Source organism: Pseudorca crassidens, chromosome 11, assembly GCF_039906515.1.
Source record: "Pseudorca crassidens isolate mPseCra1 chromosome 11, mPseCra1.hap1, whole genome shotgun sequence".
NCBI classification, from domain to species: domain Eukaryota; kingdom Metazoa; phylum Chordata; class Mammalia; order Artiodactyla; family Delphinidae; genus Pseudorca; species Pseudorca crassidens.
Genome location: NC_090306.1, coordinates 54293542 through 54312081, shown reverse-complemented (window position 1 = coordinate 54312081; position 18540 = coordinate 54293542). Strand labels below are relative to the sequence as shown.

Here is an 18540-nt window from a genome sequence, read left to right as displayed (position 1 = left end):
TGTTCCCATGGGGCAGCCTGTAAATCCAACTCTCAGGTCCTAAAATGGTACCTACCTGCTTTTAGATAGGCGTTCCAGTCAATGGCTTCGTTCAAAGTCATTCCATCATGTTTGGGGAAAAGATTTCCTTTAACAGGTGGGTCTTTTTTTTTTTTTTTTCTTCCCATTAATTTGTCCATGTTTAAAGATTTCTGCATATAATACCCAAAGTATAATCAGGAAATACTAAAATAAAACACCAAGCACATTCATATAGAATTCTATACAGCCATGCATACAATACCTAAAGTTTAATTAGGAAATACTAGACTATACATATTCATATAGAATTCTATACAGCCCTGAAAAATGTAGAAAACTACCGTCATATTTAACAACATGGACTCTCCCAAACATAAATTTCAAGAAAAGAAGCCAGACAGAAAATCTACACACCGCGAGTCTGTTTGTAGAAAGTTAAAATGACAGGCAAAACCAAACTATGGTGTTATTCATCAGGATGTTGATAACTTTGAAAGCCTAGCTTCTAGGAGGCTGTTAATGTGCTATTTCTTGATCTGGGGGGTGGATAAATTAGTGTATCACTTTGTGAAATCTCTTACACTAATGATTTGTGTACTTTTCTCTATGTATTTTATGCTTCAATAAAAGTTTTTTCCCCTCCATTTATGTCAATTTTTTTTTTTTTTTTTTTACAGCTCATCAGTATTCAGTCTGGTATATTGCTGATACAATCTGCACATTGCTGATACAGTTTTACAAAACTATATTATGTATTGCCAGTCCTCAAGAGTTAGGAAAAAAAGCTAAGTTTGGAGATAAAATATCCATACATGGGGGAATTCTAAACATAGTCTATACCTAAGGATTGCATTTCAATGGATTCAAATGAAACCAAAAATCAGCTTCACAAGGTTTACTACGTCAGAAACTCCTCAAAGGAAAGATTTCAGTCTGGAGTGTTTAGGAGGACTGTGCTCTCTCAGCCTCTTACTTAAGACTCTCCCAGCCCCATCTCTCTTATTACAGAGGGGTCTCCAAACTATGCCTCTGAAAAACCCTGGCTTCATGGACATAGGCCCTGTGCATGAGGCCTCATTTTCAAATTCACAAACCAAAATCAAAGATGAAAACTTTTTTTTTTTTAAAAAAAGGTAGTTTCATACGATTTAACGATTTAAGGCAACTCAGCTCTGGTGGTGGGGGGGGGGCATTAAATAGTGATTAGAAATAGAAAGGAATGAAAACACGGCAGAGAATCAGACCATCGGAAGCCGACAAAGGCAGCCAGAACTATCTTATTTATTATAAAGATACACCATGAAGAACAGACCTGACTGTATACTGAAGCCTGGAATGGTACATGCCAAACTGTACAGTACTTATACATAAAAGTGCATTGTCACAACAGATTAACAAAACTTTTTTTCTCTTCCAGAACTAGAAAAGCATCCCCCTTTACTTTCACTTCAGAGAGGAGGGAATGTCATGGGAAGAGGCAGTACAGAGCAGAGGCGAACAGGATGGCCGTCAGCAGCACGTGAGCAGGGGAGGGGAGGGGGGCGATTTGCGGGGGACCCGGAGAGTGACTGTGGGGAACGAAAGGCACAGTCACGGCTAAGAGGAAAACAACACGTCTGATGACCATGACCTGACCATGACCGACAAGAATGCAAGACAGGACAAGGCTAAGCACCGAGGCATGAAAAGGTGCGGGGGTGGAGAAGCAGCTGGGAGAGAGGGAAGGAAATTTCAAAACAGTCAAGTGGATGCAGGAATTGGGGTGGCACTTGGGGGAGGAGGTGGGCGGGGCAACAGTAAAGAACAAGGCTAAAACTCCTCTAAAATAGAAAGGCACTTTCACATGTACATACTACGGATGTACATTGACACGATCAGGTAACAGTCACAAGCAGGAAGCCACCAATACTGCAATTAATCAAACCGACAGGAAAGGACAATACTGATTTAATTACGTGGGCAGGAGTTACCCTTAAGTCAGTAGGTAAATAGCAGTCTCTCCTGTCACACAGCCACTTACTATACTTCAAACATCTATAATAACCATCACACTACACACTGAACTTGGATGAATGTTCTAAGGGGGGGGCATTCACAAATGCACGGTTTATATATTTTCTTTTACTAAACAGTTTCTAAGATAAGCATTATGGAACCCAGAACAATTATTTAAGCATACAAAATTCCCTACGTAATTTTAAGATACAGGTACCATTTTGATTATACTACGTAGACTTTTTTTTGTTCTGTAAAGTATACTAGGGTGGGTGAGTGAAAGCTCAATTTCCAGTTTATTTTTACTGATTTGAACAAAGCTGTGCCAGTCACCCTGCCCCATGCCTGACACCCCAGCCCAGCTGGAGGTTGGCTTTTAGCTCAGGGGCCAGTCTCCAGTCGTGAGCTCATTCATACATGGGAAGAGACTTCACTTCTAAGCTGCCCGTGCCTTGGGGCCTATGTGGCAGGTAACTCAGAGCGAGACTCAGCCCCAAGCGCATTTCCTGAATTCATGGCCCCTCACTACTGTGGTCAGGAATAAATGTCATCCCAAATCTGAAGTCTTGTAAACCCAATAGAACCACAGGCTCTTTAACTTTGAATTTCAGAGGCTGTGATTACTAAAGTTTCTTCAGTTTACAGACCCCAGAGGCTATGCTTCATTCCCAAACGCTAAGGAGACCACCGTGTCCCCCCACTTTTTTCTTAATTAAATTATAAACCCATTTTTGGGAATGGCAAAAGTACACAGACAGAAAACTCATACAATTTTGACCCTTGGCGCTCTATATCCATTGATCACTGTTCATGTTCATTGCTGTAGATGAAGTGGGACCCCGCTGTACATTATTCTATGGATTGCTCAAGGGGCACCAAAGTCAGATTACATTGTGTGAAAAACTGTTGAACAATGGCGTTTACGCCACACTTGAACATGGAGCTCTACAAAGGGCCATTCAATGGATTGAAATAATTTACAGAACACTCATCAGGAAACAGGTACTAAGAGCCGTTCACTCTATCCTAACGACCCACTCCAAGCATCCCCACCCAAACAGAAAGGCCAATTTGGTAAATCTACTTCAGTGAGTTCTGTGGATGGGACGTGAACATTCAGTTATATCAGCTGTGAATACATATTCTTGTGTAAGTGGAGTCAGGTAATCTTTGTAGAACCATAATTTACTCATCATCAAAATGACCCACTTCCCAAACTGCACATGAACCGTTAAGATCCTTGAAACTGGGGCATAACACCTCAGGGACTTATTTTCTTTCTTCTCTCCCCATTCCTTGTGACTTCCCACCTCCCCACTGTGGGCTACACCTGTGGCGGTAAAGAGGCCCACATACAGGTGAACCCTCTCAGCTGCTGAAACTTTTAAGGAACTTACTGGGTGTCATTCTGGATCCTTTGTGAAGTGGCCACTTTGTCTTATCCTTGGAATCTGAAGGCTTTTACTAAACAAAGTAAGGATTAGTGAGTCCTTACTCACTCTGAGGTCACATCCTTCCCTGGGAATTGGAAAAAAAAAAAAAAGCCTCAGGGTGACAACAGAGTTATAGAGAGAAAAGACAGAGACAGGTAAAGAAAGGGAGCGATGGGAGGGTATTCGGAAGTGTTTCCTGGAAGAAGGCACAGCCTCTGAGGCTCTGAGGTCTGGAGCAGCATGTCCTCTGCCGTGCGAGGCAACAGAGTCCTGATCTGGAGGGTGGAAAGGCAGTCCTCGTTCCATCGCAGGTGTCAACAGCAAAGAGAGGAGACACTGGGGAGGATTACCAGGGAGAAGTCTGAAGAAATGAGTTTGCAGGGGTAAGATCTGAAAAGCTAAAGTTAAAGCTTGTAGAAGAACCCTTCAAAAATTAGTAAGTTCAAAACGCCTCTGCCCTTGTGACGCCCTCTGTTAACATCTTACTCATCCATCAAATAAGGAAGTGGTTTTTAAGAATCCTCTTTAATTTCTAAAAGATTTAAAGTCTCCTCCCCCATTGCTCCCACCCTTTTCTCTGTTTCTGTTTCCCCGTTAACAACAGAGAATTAGAGACCACAGTGGAATCTAGAAAGAACTGGGAGATTATCTTAAAAGTTTCAATTTCCTAGAAATTTGGGAAGGTTGTTTAAAAGGGTTCGTGCTATTCAGAGCTCAGTCCTGGCTGGGTTTCCATGGTGCCCAAAGGTGCTGAAGGACCACTAAAGCTCAAGGGGGAGAGGGTGGGGGGGGGGTGTTGCACAAGATGCCGAGCTGGGTCTCTTTTTCAAAATGGGCAAGAAGGATGTTGTAAAAATTCAGAGGTTTACAATACCTGGAAATATTATATTTGAAATAATTTTTTTCACTATTTAATCCATTTGTGAAATCAGGCTGCAGGCAAGCCACCAGCAGTGTGACTTGGAAAGGTAACAGTATCTCACAAATGTCATCTCTCTTTGCATTAGAATGATTCGACTGGCAAACTGAGGTAGAGATCAAAGTAATGTCTGGATTTTAGTACAGATCCCCATTTTTTCCACATTGATGCATTCACCAATGAGCTGAGAAATCAAAGCCCATACTGTAACTCTTAGGTGGGCACGCAGTTGGCTGCCAGTTTGAAATCAAAGTGGTCCAGAGGGGTTAGTTCTGGCCACCCATTTTTCTGAAAACAAAACAAAAAACACCCCCAAACCAAAAAACAAACAAAAAAACTCTTCCTCAGTAAGTTCAACGACAGGGTAGATAAAATGCTCATAGGCTTACAGATGGTATAAGCTGCTGCTGTTAGGACAGTGGTGATCTGTACCTTAGTAAAAACAAATGAATTCAAAGCAAGCTTTTTAAGATAGAGGAGAAACAGAGCATAAATATGGGCTAAAGAAAAACTGTCTGTGGGTGAGGATGTCAGAGAAAGAGGGTGTCAGTGGAGTTCAGCTGACTGTGTGAGTGATGTAGTAGAGACCACACGGAGAAAACAAAAAAAGCCATGGTTCCAGGATGCACAACCGGGAGGAAGTCGTCCTGGAAGCATGAGGTCATCGTCCCACCTCGGCTGCTCTGGCTCTTACGCCAGTACCGTAGCTCAAAGAGACAAATGCCGAGGGGAGCTGGGGATTCAATTTAGGATCATCAGGCCTCTGTAGCACGTTTAAAGGAACCCAGGTCATCTTGTCAGGGGAAGGGAAGGCCGGCGAACCAAGGACTTGTGCGCTGTCTGCTTTCTCCGTTGCCACAGAGGAAGACACGGGGGCTTAGGGGAGCTAGAAGTTGTTTTCTAGGCAACAACAGACCTCTGAAGGGGTTCATGGAGTAGTGTAACCAGACAGTCTTTAAAATTAGACTGTTCTAGTCTGCAGTGAACGTAGGGGATGGACTTGGAAACCCTCCGGGGCCTGATCAGGCTTGGGGAAAAGAGTCACAGCAATAGCTCTGGAGGACTGTCCCTTCCCAGGTTCAGTTCAAGCAGTAACTGCAGAGGTTCTACCCGCTCCCGCTGAGACTTTCACCTGGACCCAGGGAAACGACTGTTAAGAAAGTCAGCCGGTGGGCTGCAGCTCGCGCTGGGAACACCCCACTGTGACAACAGCAAGTCTGTAGCGAGAGCCAGCCCCCTGCCCCACTGCATGGAATAAGAGGTACTCACTGTCAGCTACCAAACAATCCATTGTCACCTTTCAGCCTTACCCCGAGTGCCAGAGACCAACACTGGTTACATTCCAAGGCCTGGAACTCAGATCCTCCTGCCTTTGGATTCAGACGCTTCTGACTCATCCAGGCTACACTAAGCCTGAAGCACTGTGCAACGTGCAGGGCAGAGCGGTGATGCCTTCATTACAAATGGTGCAGCATTGGATTTTCAAGTAAGTCTAAGTGTTTCTATTGTCTTTAAAATGACACAGGATATGTCCAGTTATTAAAAAAAAGGATGAAATTACAAAATACAAATGCCCGTGTTAATTTAGCTAGTCTCAGACATTACATTCGAGAACACAGAAAAGCCAAAGGGTCTCCAGTTAAAAGCACACGACTAAGGAAAGTTAAGGATTGTTGACTTTTGTCACTAATCCGTTTTCTCTTTCTAATCACCTCCCCGTATGCTCGCTCAGTTGGTTTTTACATTGTGCAAGACTTGTCTGCTGGACCCTGGGAAGGTGGGGTGGGCCCTACTGTAGGGTTTGTTTTTGGAAGAACAGCAGGTTTCGGCCGAAGGGCTGGGGGCTTCAGCTGCACGCCCATTCTGGGCGCCACCATAGGCTTGAAAGTACTCATTGTGTCACTGGAGGAGCTAGTGCTACGTCGAATCTGAGGCTCCGAGCTCCTGAGGGCAACGTTGTGCAAAGGGCTGAGAGATTCCGTGGACGTGGCAGGGGTGGGAGAGTTTTTCACTTGTTCTAAGGTATCCAGCACCACATCGGGGGCGTGCTTTGCTGTACTCTGTCTCTCCAGTTCTCGGAGTTCATTCAAAGCAGTGTTCATCGTCTCTTCAATATCCTGTTGAAAAAGAACCAGAAGTGAGAGATGGTAACTAAACTTATTCTGGTGATCATTTTGAAATGTATAGAAATATCGAATCACTATGTCATGTGACGGGAATTAGCAGTGTTGTAAGTCAAGCATACTTCAAAAACAAACTCATAGCAAAAGAGATCAGATTTGTGGTTCCCAGAGGCGGGGGGTTGCGGGGATGGGCAATTGGATGAAGGCAGTCTAAAGGGACGAACTCCAGTCATAAGATGAATTAAGTACTAGGGATGTGATGTACAACGTGATAACTATAATGAGCACCGCTGTAGGTTACATGTGAAGGTTAAGAGAGTAAATCCTAAGTTCTCATCACAAGGAAAAACATTTTTTCTTCTCTTTCTTTAATTTTGTATCTCTGTGAGATGCTGGATGTTCACTAAATCCACGGTGGTAATCATTTCATGATGCGTGCAAGTCAAATCATTATGCTGTACACCTTAAACTTATATGGTGCTGTGTGTCAATGATAACTCGATAATTAGCTGAAAAAAAAATAACCAGCAAGAGAGACAGACTAGGCTGATAATGAATACTAATGTATAGAAACCATATACTTCACTTCAAAGCAGGCAGACCAGCAAAAGCATGACGGTTTTAACACCAGCCTGTGGAGTGTGTAAACCTAATGCCATCTCACACGACCACCGTGACTCAGGATGTGCAGGAGACAAGACGTGCGATGGCACCAGTGGCTCAAAGGGCCACAGAACAAGCACTGGCCATTCTGAGGCACGTGGCAGCCCTCTGGTGGGTTTGACCTTACATGCTGACATCTTAGATGGAATTCTATTTCAATCTGTGGTAAAAGATGGCTTAAATTTAGCGCAACAATTTTTAAGAAATGCGTATAGGCATGAAAAAATCAGGCTTCTTTCATGCATTCAACAGATAATTTTTGAGCACTTTTATATACTTGACTAACTCCTAGCAGTTCTTCAGAATTCATTTTAAGACTCCCCCTGACGCTTCTGTCCAGTGGATCTCAATGGAAGTGGTACTGCCCCATGGAGGGCATTTCTGTAATATGGTGTACGTGTATGTGTAGTTTTAAATGTCAAAATAACCAGGTGGCATTATTGGCATTTGGTGCGCAGGGGCCAGAGATACTGGATACCTTACAAGTGTCCTGATAATTTACATGCAATGAATTGTCCCATATCTCGTTCAACTTTTAAATGTCCTCCAGACATTTATGTAGGTGAAAATTTTTTTATAATAGTCTGAGTCTAGAACCTAACTTTCTTATATATAAACACAAAATATATTTTTCATGGTGTCTTCTAGGAATGAAACTATCATGTAAATTATACCCTGCTTTGATTAGAACTGTATGACCGAGGGTGGTCCACCATTTTAGAAAAATCATAATTTTTTTCCATAATGGGAACACCATTATGGAAACTGAGTCGAAACTAATTAACTTAATAATACTCTTATATCAACATACATTTTTAATTGTATTTATGGTAAGTCTACATGTAGGTGAAAGCATCTCACTACTTCATTTGTCTTCTAATGTAGTTAAGCATTCTGAAATACATTTCTTTTAATACTAATCTCCTTTTGTTTTTCCTTTACATTGTATTTAGGGCTTTATATGTTTTAAAAAAATTGGCACATCATCAGTTTTTCAGATAATAAAGGGGGAATTACAAAATATTTGTTTTAAAAACGTGAGGTGTGCACCATCGACAGATGAATGGATAAGTGAAATGTGCTGTATACGTACAATGGATTATTACTGGGCCTTAAAACGGAAATCCTGCCACATGCTACATTAAAGGCATTATGTTAAGTGAAATAAGCCTGTCACAAAAAGAAAAATACTGCATGATGCCACTTATACGAGGTGGGCACATTCACAGAAGCAAAAAGTATTTAGAATAGTGGTGGCGAGGGCATGGTGGGGAGGGGAAAAAGGGAGTTGTTCTTAGATGGGTACAGAGCTTTAGTTTTGCAGAATGAAAAAGTTCTGGAGATCTGTTACACAGCCATGTGAATACACTTTACTGACCTATACACTTAGAAATGGTAAAGAGGGTCAGTTTTACATTATGTTGTTTTTTTTAGAATTAACTTATTTTTGGCTGGGTTGGGTCTTCGTTGCTGCACGCAGGCTTTTCTCTAGTTGCGGCGAACGGGGGCTACTCTTCATTGTGGTGCGCGGGCTTCTCATTGCTGTGGCTTCTCTTGTTGCAGAGCACGGGCTCTAGGCACGCCAGCTTCAGTAGTTGTGGCGCACTGGGCTTAGCTGCTCCACAGACTGTGGGATCTTCCCAGACCAGGGATCGAACCTGTGTCCCGTGCATCGGCAGGCGGATTCTTAACCACTGCACCACCAGGGAAGTCCCATATTATGTTTTTTATACACTGCCCCCCCCCCCCCCCCCCCCCCCCGCACCAACACACACACATGGTGGAGTACTGTGTGAGATAGGGTGGGTGGAGAACCACTGCCCTGGTCTCATGGAAATACCTCTTCTCCATATTCCCAGGCTTCTTCCACTCACCTGGAGCATTAGCCTGTGGCCCTGCACAGCAGCAACTGATTTCCATATCTGCCTCCTCCACTGAATTATGAGCACCTTCATGCAGCGGCTTACTGACCATTGATTTAACTCTGTGTCCATAACACCTAGCATGGGAGCTGCCATACAGTAAGTGCTCAGTAAAGACTTGCTAAATGAATAAATGAAGATCCAGTGATCACATGTGGATATGTCAATTTTTTTAAAAAAGCTCTATCAGGGATTCCACTGATTTGTTTACTAAAAGAAATTGCATGTTTTTGGTATGAACACCATGATGGCAGGCTTACTTGTCCTCATGGGAAAATCTGAAGATGAGAGATGGAAAGATAAATAAAGGACACAGCTGGAAGCCATATTGTGAGGATGACATCACTTTTCAAGTAATTATTTTCATATGTGATTTCCATTTGACGCTAAATATATGGATTTGTTTTTTTACAAGTATTTGCGCCAGAGAGAACGTGTAGAGCCTGGTTTATCTGTCGAGTTTTTGTTTTTATGATTTACAATGAAAGGATTTTGGTTCTAGAAGCAAAAGGGTTAAAACAGACCTTATTATACCTTCCCACCACTAAACTCCTACTCCCTGTCTCTCTAACCTAAATGCTGTTTCACCTACTTATTACAAGGAATGATGTTATGGATTATAGCCAAATATCATTGGTTCTAAAGAGACCTCAAAGGACTCTGCATTGCACTTCAAATAAAAAAAAAAACCAAAAAGGTCAAGTCTTTTTGGTTTTTGCTGAAAAACTGTTGTGCACTTAAAATTGGTTTAATTTTGTAAAAACACATTAAACTCTCCACACAATCTAATTTGCTATCCAAAATTCTTTTTAGTTAGGACAATGAAAATAGCTTGGAAATTTGTCATATCAAATGCAGGTTTCCTTGAGCACTTTTTATTAAAAATAATCCATCTTTAATACTTCCCCATGTTTGTTTCATTAATTTCTCACTTCCTTTTTTGATCTATTCCATTTTTAAGCTTCAGTGATACCTGGAAGACACTTTACTGAAATGGTGAACCCTGAATCTATTCACCTCCTTTTTCACTGGCCATACACATATTTTCTTCTTTTTTTTTCCATTGATGTATACTCGATTTACAATATTGTGTTAGTTTCAGGTGTACAGCATAGTGATTCAGTTTTTTTTCCTGTCATACTATTTTTAAATTAATTAATTTTATTTATTTATTTTTGGCTGCATTGGGTCTTCGTTGCTGTGCGTGGGCTTTCTCTAGTTGCAGCGAGCAGGGGCTACTCTTCGTTGCGGTGCGCAGGCTTCTCATTGCGGTGGCTTCTCTTGTTGCAGAGCATGGGCTCTACGTGCGCGGGCTTCAGTAGTTGTGGTGCATGGGCTTAGTTGCTCCGCGGCATGTGGGATCTTCCCGGACCAGGGTTTGAACCCGTGTCCCCTGCATTGGCAGGCGGATTCTTAACCACTGCGCCACCAGGCAAACCCTACTTTGTCAATTCTGATCATTAGAAAAAACTACAAGGCCCTTCTCTGCAGTCACTATTGGGAAGTAAAGACACACATCCATTCAGGAGTGACAGAGGAGCCAAACTTGCTGTTCTTCAAACAGCCAACCATCATTTTCTCACTTCATTTACTGAGTAATCCACCATGTCCTAAGATGAAAGTGTCACTTTCATCATACACTACAAATGTTGTTTCAGGGCTCTCCATTCCATTCCATCTGTTTGTCTGTTTTACTAGCTCTGGCATGCACTTCGGATCTGGTAGGGCTAGTCCTTCCTCATTCTTCTTCTTTTTTAGAATTTTCCTGGCCATTCAGCAAGGATGTGTTTGACTGTCCTGGGTCCTAAGTTTCTGCCGTGTCTTTGTTTAAATCACTATGAACCTAATACACTTGGGCCCTTCCAGTATCACATGGACTTAAATTGAAGAATGGGTTAATTTCTTTTCTGTTGTCTTTAGTTGATTCTGTACAAAAGACATGGCTCCAGAAAGTAACTCCTGTACGCCTCCTTCGTCACACACCGGTACTTACCATGCAATATTCTATCCAAAGCAGCCTACCTGAGCGATTGTCTCTGGGTCCAGTGGCTTGTGGTCGTTGAAGCCTGTATATTGCCCTGATGATGTGGACCTTCTAATAGGAGGGCTGTCAATCTTCTTGAGGGAGTCGTGGCGGCTGATGTTGGTCAAGCTGCCGTGACCCGGCCGACGCCTCCTCTCGGGACTGTCATTATTGAGGCCACGGTTCTGTAGTAGGCCCCGGGGGTGACTGCCCAGGCTTGGGGACCCCAGGTCAATTGAGGAGTTGGAAAGACCATGTGGGGGATGGAGAGGGCAATGGCCATCACTGGTCCTGCCAGGACGCCTCATTGGAGGGGGTGGCTCTCCTCTTTTTCTTTGCCTAGACAGAGACAGAGAGCGAGAGGATAGGAGAGGTTATCACACAGGGTAATTCTGCAAGGCTGTGGATGCCACGGCCCCTCAGAGCCCCTGGAGAAGTGGAGGTTCAGGAGCCTGGTGACCACTCCACCTACCTGGCTAAATAGCCATCAGGATGACGGTCTGTTGGGGAGTTCATGTCCTTGGATGAAGACTTGTCTTCAGTCACGGGCCCACTGCTGGCCTCACTGTCGGCTTTTTGGCTTAGAGTGTCTGAAAACGTATCATCCCTGAAACGATGAGAATCAAGAGTGAGGGTCTTTTGCTAGACGAATGGGGACAAAAGAATAAGTGATGGCATTTATGTATGTAAGTCTTTCTCTTACTAACGTCACTTTTTTCTTTTCACTATAAGAATAATAACGTTTCATGGCAGATAAATTGGAAAATTCCGAAATTCCCATAAAAATCACCCACAATATAACGTAACATCCAGAGACAACTACTGTTCGAATTCTAGAAAATATCCTTCTCTGCTTTTCTTCTCTGCCTGGGATACATATCTACAAGGATGTCCACAGGTATGTACAGTATTTATACTATAGATATTTATATGTTTATGTACTTTAGATATATATGACTGTATGTCTGCATACACACACATCATATTTCTTGCATTCTGAGAGACACATTTTAACATTTTAAAACTTAGGCTCAATCAGTCACTGTACACATTTTATGTGGTATTTTCCCCTTTTCCTTGAAGAGCTGTTCATAAATTGGTGCTGCATTGTGAAATACTGCAGTCACAAAATTAAAATTACACTGTACATGGTATTTTGTAACTTGTTTCTTTCACTTAAAATTATGACCAGACGGGAAGATGTCTCTTTAAGTATTTTTTTGAAAGCAGAGCTTTCTCATCAGCAAAATTAATAAAAAGCCTGAAGATGATTTTCTTTAGACTTGAAGTCAGCATCCTCTCTCTTGGGAATGTGGAATTGAAACAGTAGACAGGCACCAAGAGAAGAGCCACCACTGTTTCTGGAATCAGCAGGGCCACTTTAGCTCCTAAAGCCATCCTCCGCACAGGGTATTTTTCTAAGAACCTGAACGCTTCAGAAGGTGTGTCTCTCACTAGTCCTTGGCTCCAGACCTTCTAGGAGAGTTTGGGAAATGAGAAGCTGTTGGCCCTGAAGTGCTGTTAGCAAAGACCCATTAGTAAGGTGAAGAACTGTGCCCAGCTCAGAAATTTTTGCTCTGTAATCCCTTCTGCTCGCTTCTCACGAGACCAAAGTCATTTTAAGAACAATAGCTGCTGGGCTTCCCTGGTGGCTCAGTGGTTAAAAATCCGCCTGCCAATGCAGGGGACAAGGGTTTGAGCCCTGGTCCGGGAAGATCCCGGAAGATCCCGGAAGATCCCACATGCCGCAGAGCAGCTAAGCCTGTGTGCCACAACTACTGAGCCTGCTCTCCAGAGCCTGTGAGCCACAACTACTGAGCCCGTGTGCCAGAACTACTGAAGCCCGTGCACCTAGAGCCCATGCTCCGCAGCAAGAGAAGCCACCACAGTGAGAAGCCTGCACACTGCAACTTCTGAATAACCCCCGCTCGCCGAAACTAGAGAAAGCCCACATGCAGCAACGAAGTCCCAATGCAGCCAATAAATAAATAAGCAAACAAATAAATAAATTTATATATATAAAAACAGTGGCTGGAGTCTTCTCTTGGGAGCGTCAGGTGATGGAAGTTGGGACTACTTACATGTCCTGCACCACTATGTACTGGTGGGGCACAAGCCCGTCGATCCCGTTGTGTCTTCCTTCCCACCAGTCCTCGGATGCGCGGTGATACAGCAGCAGGGAAGCACCCTTCTTGAAGGACAGCTCTCTGGCAGACCGCCCAACATAGTCAAACTTGGCTATTGCTTCTATTGGCTCATTTTCTACAAAGAACACACCAGAAGATGGTGAGAGCCAGGGTTCTCAGGAAGGCATGATGCACTAACTGAAAGGTCTATATGAGTCTTTAGAAATAAACAAGGTCGTTTTAATATCCAGACTGAACAAGGTAATAAAATCATCAAGACAATGAGAAAATGATGCTGTTAAAAGAGATACAGAAAAATATTCTCTTGCTGTCATCAGTTTTTCAGGCCAAGAAAAACTGAACATTAGCTCTTAGTTTCCACAGCCTCTTACTAGCGATACCATGACGGTCTAATAAAAAAATATTTAAAGCTTTGCAATATGATATATAAAATCTCTCCTTGGGTTGTAATATCTTCTGCAACAGCTCCAGTATTATCTTGACCAATATTATTTGATCAAGTTCCCTGGCAACATGTTAATACCATTTAGAACATGGAAGAATCACTATCTCAGAACATTAAGAAGTTTATGCTTTATTTGCTTATTTAAAAAAAAAAATCAAGTTTACAGAAATCACCACATTAAATACTATTTGAATACATTTAATTTCCTTATGTATTTTTTTGGCACTATCAAATCTTGAAACTACTACCAACAGTAAAGACAACTTTATTTTTTCTAGTATCAAAAACAAATTCTGGATATCACCTGTGAAACAAGCATACCTACTCAAACGACCAGATTCAAAAATTATATCTTCTAGAGATCAAAAAATATTCAAGGGAACAATGGTGAGTGAAAAAAGCCAACCTCAGAAAGTTACATATTGCCTGATTCCATTGATACGGCATGCTTGAAATGACATAATAATTGAGACGGAGAATAGATTAGTGGTTGCCAGAGGCTGGGGTCGGGGGGAAGTGATGGAAGGAAACAGCTAAGGCTATTAAAGGGTAGCACGAAGGATCCTTGTGATGGAACTGTTCTTGATCTTGACTGTGGTTGTGATCACACAAATCTACACGTGTGATAAAACTGTACAGAACTAAGTAAACACATACACGAATGAGTGCATGTAAAACTGGTGAAATGTGAAAATGGTGGAGGGAGTATATCAATATCAGTTTCCTACTTGTAACATTATACTACAGTTATGTAAAACGTTACCACTGGGGCAAACTGGGAGAAGGGTGTATGGCATCTCTCTGTTGCGTTTCTTACAACTGCATGTGAATCTGCAATGACCTCAAAATTAAAAGTTGAAAAAAGCTATCAAGCTCTGGGCCTAGAATTGGAATTTCAGCTCTATTCTAATTCTGACCACAAATATTAAAGGCAAATAAGAGGACAAACTACTCAAAACAACTACAAGAGTTGCTTTTTGTGATCCAGCTCATTGCAAAAAGCCCTGAATCGGGGGCTTTATGATCCTATCTCCCCTCTCCCACCATCACCCCATCCCTGCTACCAACAGTAGGTGAGTAGGGCTTCCCTGGTGGCACAGTGGTTAAGAATCTGCCTGCCAATGCAGGAGACACAGGTTCGAGCCCTGGTCTGGGAAGATCCCACGTGATGCGGAGCAACTAAGCCCGTGTGCCACGACTACTGAGCCCACGTGCCACAACTACTGAAGCCCGTGAACCTAGAGCCCGTGCTCTGCAACAAGAGAAGCCACCACAATAAGCATGCGCACCTCAACGAAGAGTAGCCCACACTCTCCACAACTAGAGAAGGCCCGCGCGCACCAATGAAGACCCAATGCAGCCAGAAATAAATAAAATTATAATAGGTGAGTAAACTGCTAATTAATAAGAAACAGAACAAAAAAGGGTCAGTACAAGTGGCATATGCTTAGAGAAATCTGTCTATGCAATGAACGATACCTCATTTGCTAAAAACTGAGCATGTATCACTTTCCAAATACTCTAGAATATATGCACACGTAATAGATTAAAACCTGCCTGTCAAATATTTTGTAAGGAACTTTTATCTTCTATTTCCCTTGGTAACAAACCTTTCCATTTAAGAGTTTATTGCTTCCCAAAGTTTACTGCAATATCTTCAATATCTGTTGTACTTCTATGAAATAACTGCACAAGAAATCCTTGGATAGCCAGCTAAACTTTCTCACTTGATAAATTCAAACATCCTCTGGGATGGCAAGAGCATGAAAATCAACAAACATACTGAAAAAGCTTAGGGTTTACCTTATATGAAGGGCCTGGGTGAATTTCAGCTCTATGTTTAAAATAAAGACACACAAAAAAAGCCCCATCTTTTTGCTAGTGGATAATATTTAAGGTGAATGATATTTCATATGGCAGAACCACAACACGATCTGCACATAGTATACTTCTCAGCAAAGTAGGTGTAAAAATAATTTTAAAACAATAGTTTAAGTCCTTTAATAACTGATAACTTTTAGATCGTATGTTAACACTCTGATAGTCCATCCTAAAATTATATTTTAATAAAACAATAGCAGCTTTATGAAATATCCATAAGTCTGCTCACAGAGGAGGAAACAGAACTTTTATTCAAGGAGACTGACTTTATAGTCTGTTCTAAACTTGCATGTAAAGAATAAATCCTGCTTGAACTGAAATGACAGATGCCAATTTTTTTTACCCCAGTTCTCCCTGGGGAAGGGGTCCCCAACCCCCAGGCCACGGACCAGTACCTGTTAGGAACTCGGCGGCACAGCGGGAGGTGAGCGGCAGGTGAGCGAGCAAAGCTTCATCTGTACTTACATCTTCATTGCTCGTACTACCACCTGAGCTCCGCCTCCTGTCAGCATTATGGTGAGTTGTATAATGATTTCATTATATATTATAATGTAATAATAATAGAAATAAAGTGCACAATAAATGTAATGTGCTTGAATCATCCTGAAACTATTCCCCCGCCCCTGGTCTGTGGAAAAATTGTCTTCCACGAAACCGGTCCCTGGTGCCAAAAAGGTTGGGAACCACTGCTCTGGGGGACAGAAATCAACCTGTCTGTGGTACAGGGGACACAAATAAACATCCACAGAGGAGTGAAGTCATGCCAATGAACTCATGCCAAAAAGAGCTTCGTGATATGTAGTTTGCAAATTCTTATGTGACACACCCATATGTTTAAATTGTTTTACTGAAAGAAAGTGGAAAGATAACAGCAAAACATAGCATACAACCTATGTACCTGTCAAAGGGAAAAGAAGAGAGAACTATTAATATTCTTTAATGCCATTCAGTCTTACACTGTCAACACTGGCCAAGGGCGATTTAAGACTATTTAATAGATATATACAAATTTTATCATAATTTCATCATCATGCCCTCTATGCTCATTATCTCTTTTTGTTTTTGGAAACAACTAGCAAAAAGATTATCAGACTCTGCTTATATAATTCAAATGTAAAGACGTTTTAAAAGAATGACCAGATGGATCAGAAGTACACTTTACTGGTAATCCTACTACATCAACTAGTAATTCTGAGCAATTTCATTATTTTGACTCTTTCCACTCCCATGAGAGAAATTTCACAGTCAAGTGTCAATAAGCTATTTATACACATCTGAGTCTCATCATTGCAGAGCAAATCGATCTCAGGGCATGGAGACACACCATACCCCTTTCATATAGGGTTACACAGTCCTTTAAGGTCCTGCAGAGACTTTGTAGAATGCTACTGCTACCAATAACAACATTAATAAGGGTGAACACGATAACTTCATTTTCCTACAAGGCAATTATAATTTTGTGCAAAGGGAAAGAAAATTCAACAAAGCTGATTTTCTGACTGCCTGGTGCTATCAAGTCTTATATTTCCATTTCTTGTAATTTTATACAAAGTGCTAGTACATCACACTACCCCTTTGGGACCTTGCTGTCCCTGACACTTTCTCTCCTAGATCTGTTACCCACTGCCCTTGCGGACGATGATTCTGTTCTGTGACAGCCTGTCTTTTGGAAACAAAAGCTACTCTCTAGTGATACCATGACAGAGAAAAGAAAACACAATACCTAGATGATCAAAAAGACAATCAACACTCCAGTTAATTTAGTTACAGGACTTTCTGGCTGCGGGCAAGGGTCTCTGTCCTTTGTAAGCAATGCTTTTCTTTCCAGCAAAATCAGGTGAACATGATTAAAATATTATCTCAAACACAGAGCCCTCAGCAAAGCTGCTCTTTTGTAGCCAAGAGGTAAGAACAACTGCCAGATGGTGCGGTGGTAAGACAGATGCTTGGAAAGAGAGATGGCTGGGGCTTTGTCTTGGGCTTTTCCTGCCACTGGGGCAAGCAAGGAAACACTCACAAGTCATCAGTGAAAAAGGAATGAATCACAAAGAAACACAGAAACTCAAGACAGAAGAATGGAGAGTGGCCGAGGGAGGGCTCAGAGACCTTCAAAAGCAATACCCCAGAAATAGAAGCTCTCACTTTAGTTTCTTCTAACTTAAGTTCTAAAAATGTCAATTTATCCTACTTTTAAAAACACAGGGGCTTCCCTGGTGGCGCAGTTGAGAATCCGCCTGCCAATGCAGGGGACACGGGTTCAAGCCCTGGTCCGGGAAGATCCCACATGCCGCGGAGCAACTAAGCCCGTGCACCACGACTACTGAGCCTGCGCTCTAGAGCCCATGAGCCACAACTACTGAGCCTGCGTGCTGCAACTACTGAAGCCCGCATGCCTAGAGCCCGTGCTCTGCAGCAAGAGCAGCCACTGCAATGAGAAGCCCGTGCACTGCAACAAAGAGTAGCCCCCACTCTCCACAACTAGAGAAAGCCCGTGTGCAGCAACGAAGACCCAACACAGCCAAAAATAAATAAATAAAATAAATTAATATATATATTAAAGAAACACACAAATAAACTTTTTTTTTTTTTAAAGCACAGGGTAGACCTAGACATCCTGAAAACCCTCCTGCTGAAATCAACTAAAAATGCTGGATTAAAAAAAAATCTTTGTAATCACATTAATTATGACTGTGAGGAATATTAAAGACCAAAAACCTGGTGAATGTGGGAACCCACCAAGGTAAACAGAACACTAGAATATGTTAAGTCAGAGTTTGCCTGGAGGGAATTTTCCCTGCCTGGTTAACTTAAACTTTATTCTGCACAAAAGACTAGGTCCAGGGGCTGCCCAGTGTGGAGAATCTAAGCCCCACCAAAGGATCAAACTCTCTGTGTCACAGTGGACTTCTAGTTCTGAAATCTTCCTCCCTTCTCACTCTCCATACTTCTCCATAGATGTAACCACACC

General features: G+C 42.2%; 1 protein-coding gene and 1 long non-coding RNA gene across 3 annotated transcripts in view; one reads left to right on the top strand and one right to left on the bottom strand.

Annotated features, from left to right (window-relative positions):
* Nucleotides 1–269: 269 nt before the first annotated feature.
* Nucleotides 270–18540, bottom strand: part of SRGAP1 (SLIT-ROBO Rho GTPase activating protein 1) — a 278584-nt gene continuing 260313 nt past the window's right edge. For both annotated transcript variants that reach the window (XM_067697213.1, XM_067697211.1), the window contains exons 19-22: nt 13181–13361; nt 11572–11706; nt 11099–11438; nt 270–6485 (exon numbers count right to left, since the gene is read on the bottom strand). In XM_067697213.1, the coding sequence (XP_067553314.1) occupies nt 6108–6485; nt 11099–11438; nt 11572–11706; nt 13181–13361 (1034 nt within the window). In that variant the 3' untranslated portion in view covers nt 270–6107. The remainder of the gene's footprint in view (nt 6486–11098; nt 11439–11571; nt 11707–13180; nt 13362–18540) is intronic.
* LOC137202145 (uncharacterized) lies at nt 7516–17004 on the top strand. The gene is made up of 6 exons (XR_010932467.1): nt 7516–9175; nt 11832–11997; nt 13970–14078; nt 14819–15076; nt 15921–16088; nt 16649–17004. It is a non-coding gene; the product is annotated as an uncharacterized lncRNA (long non-coding RNA).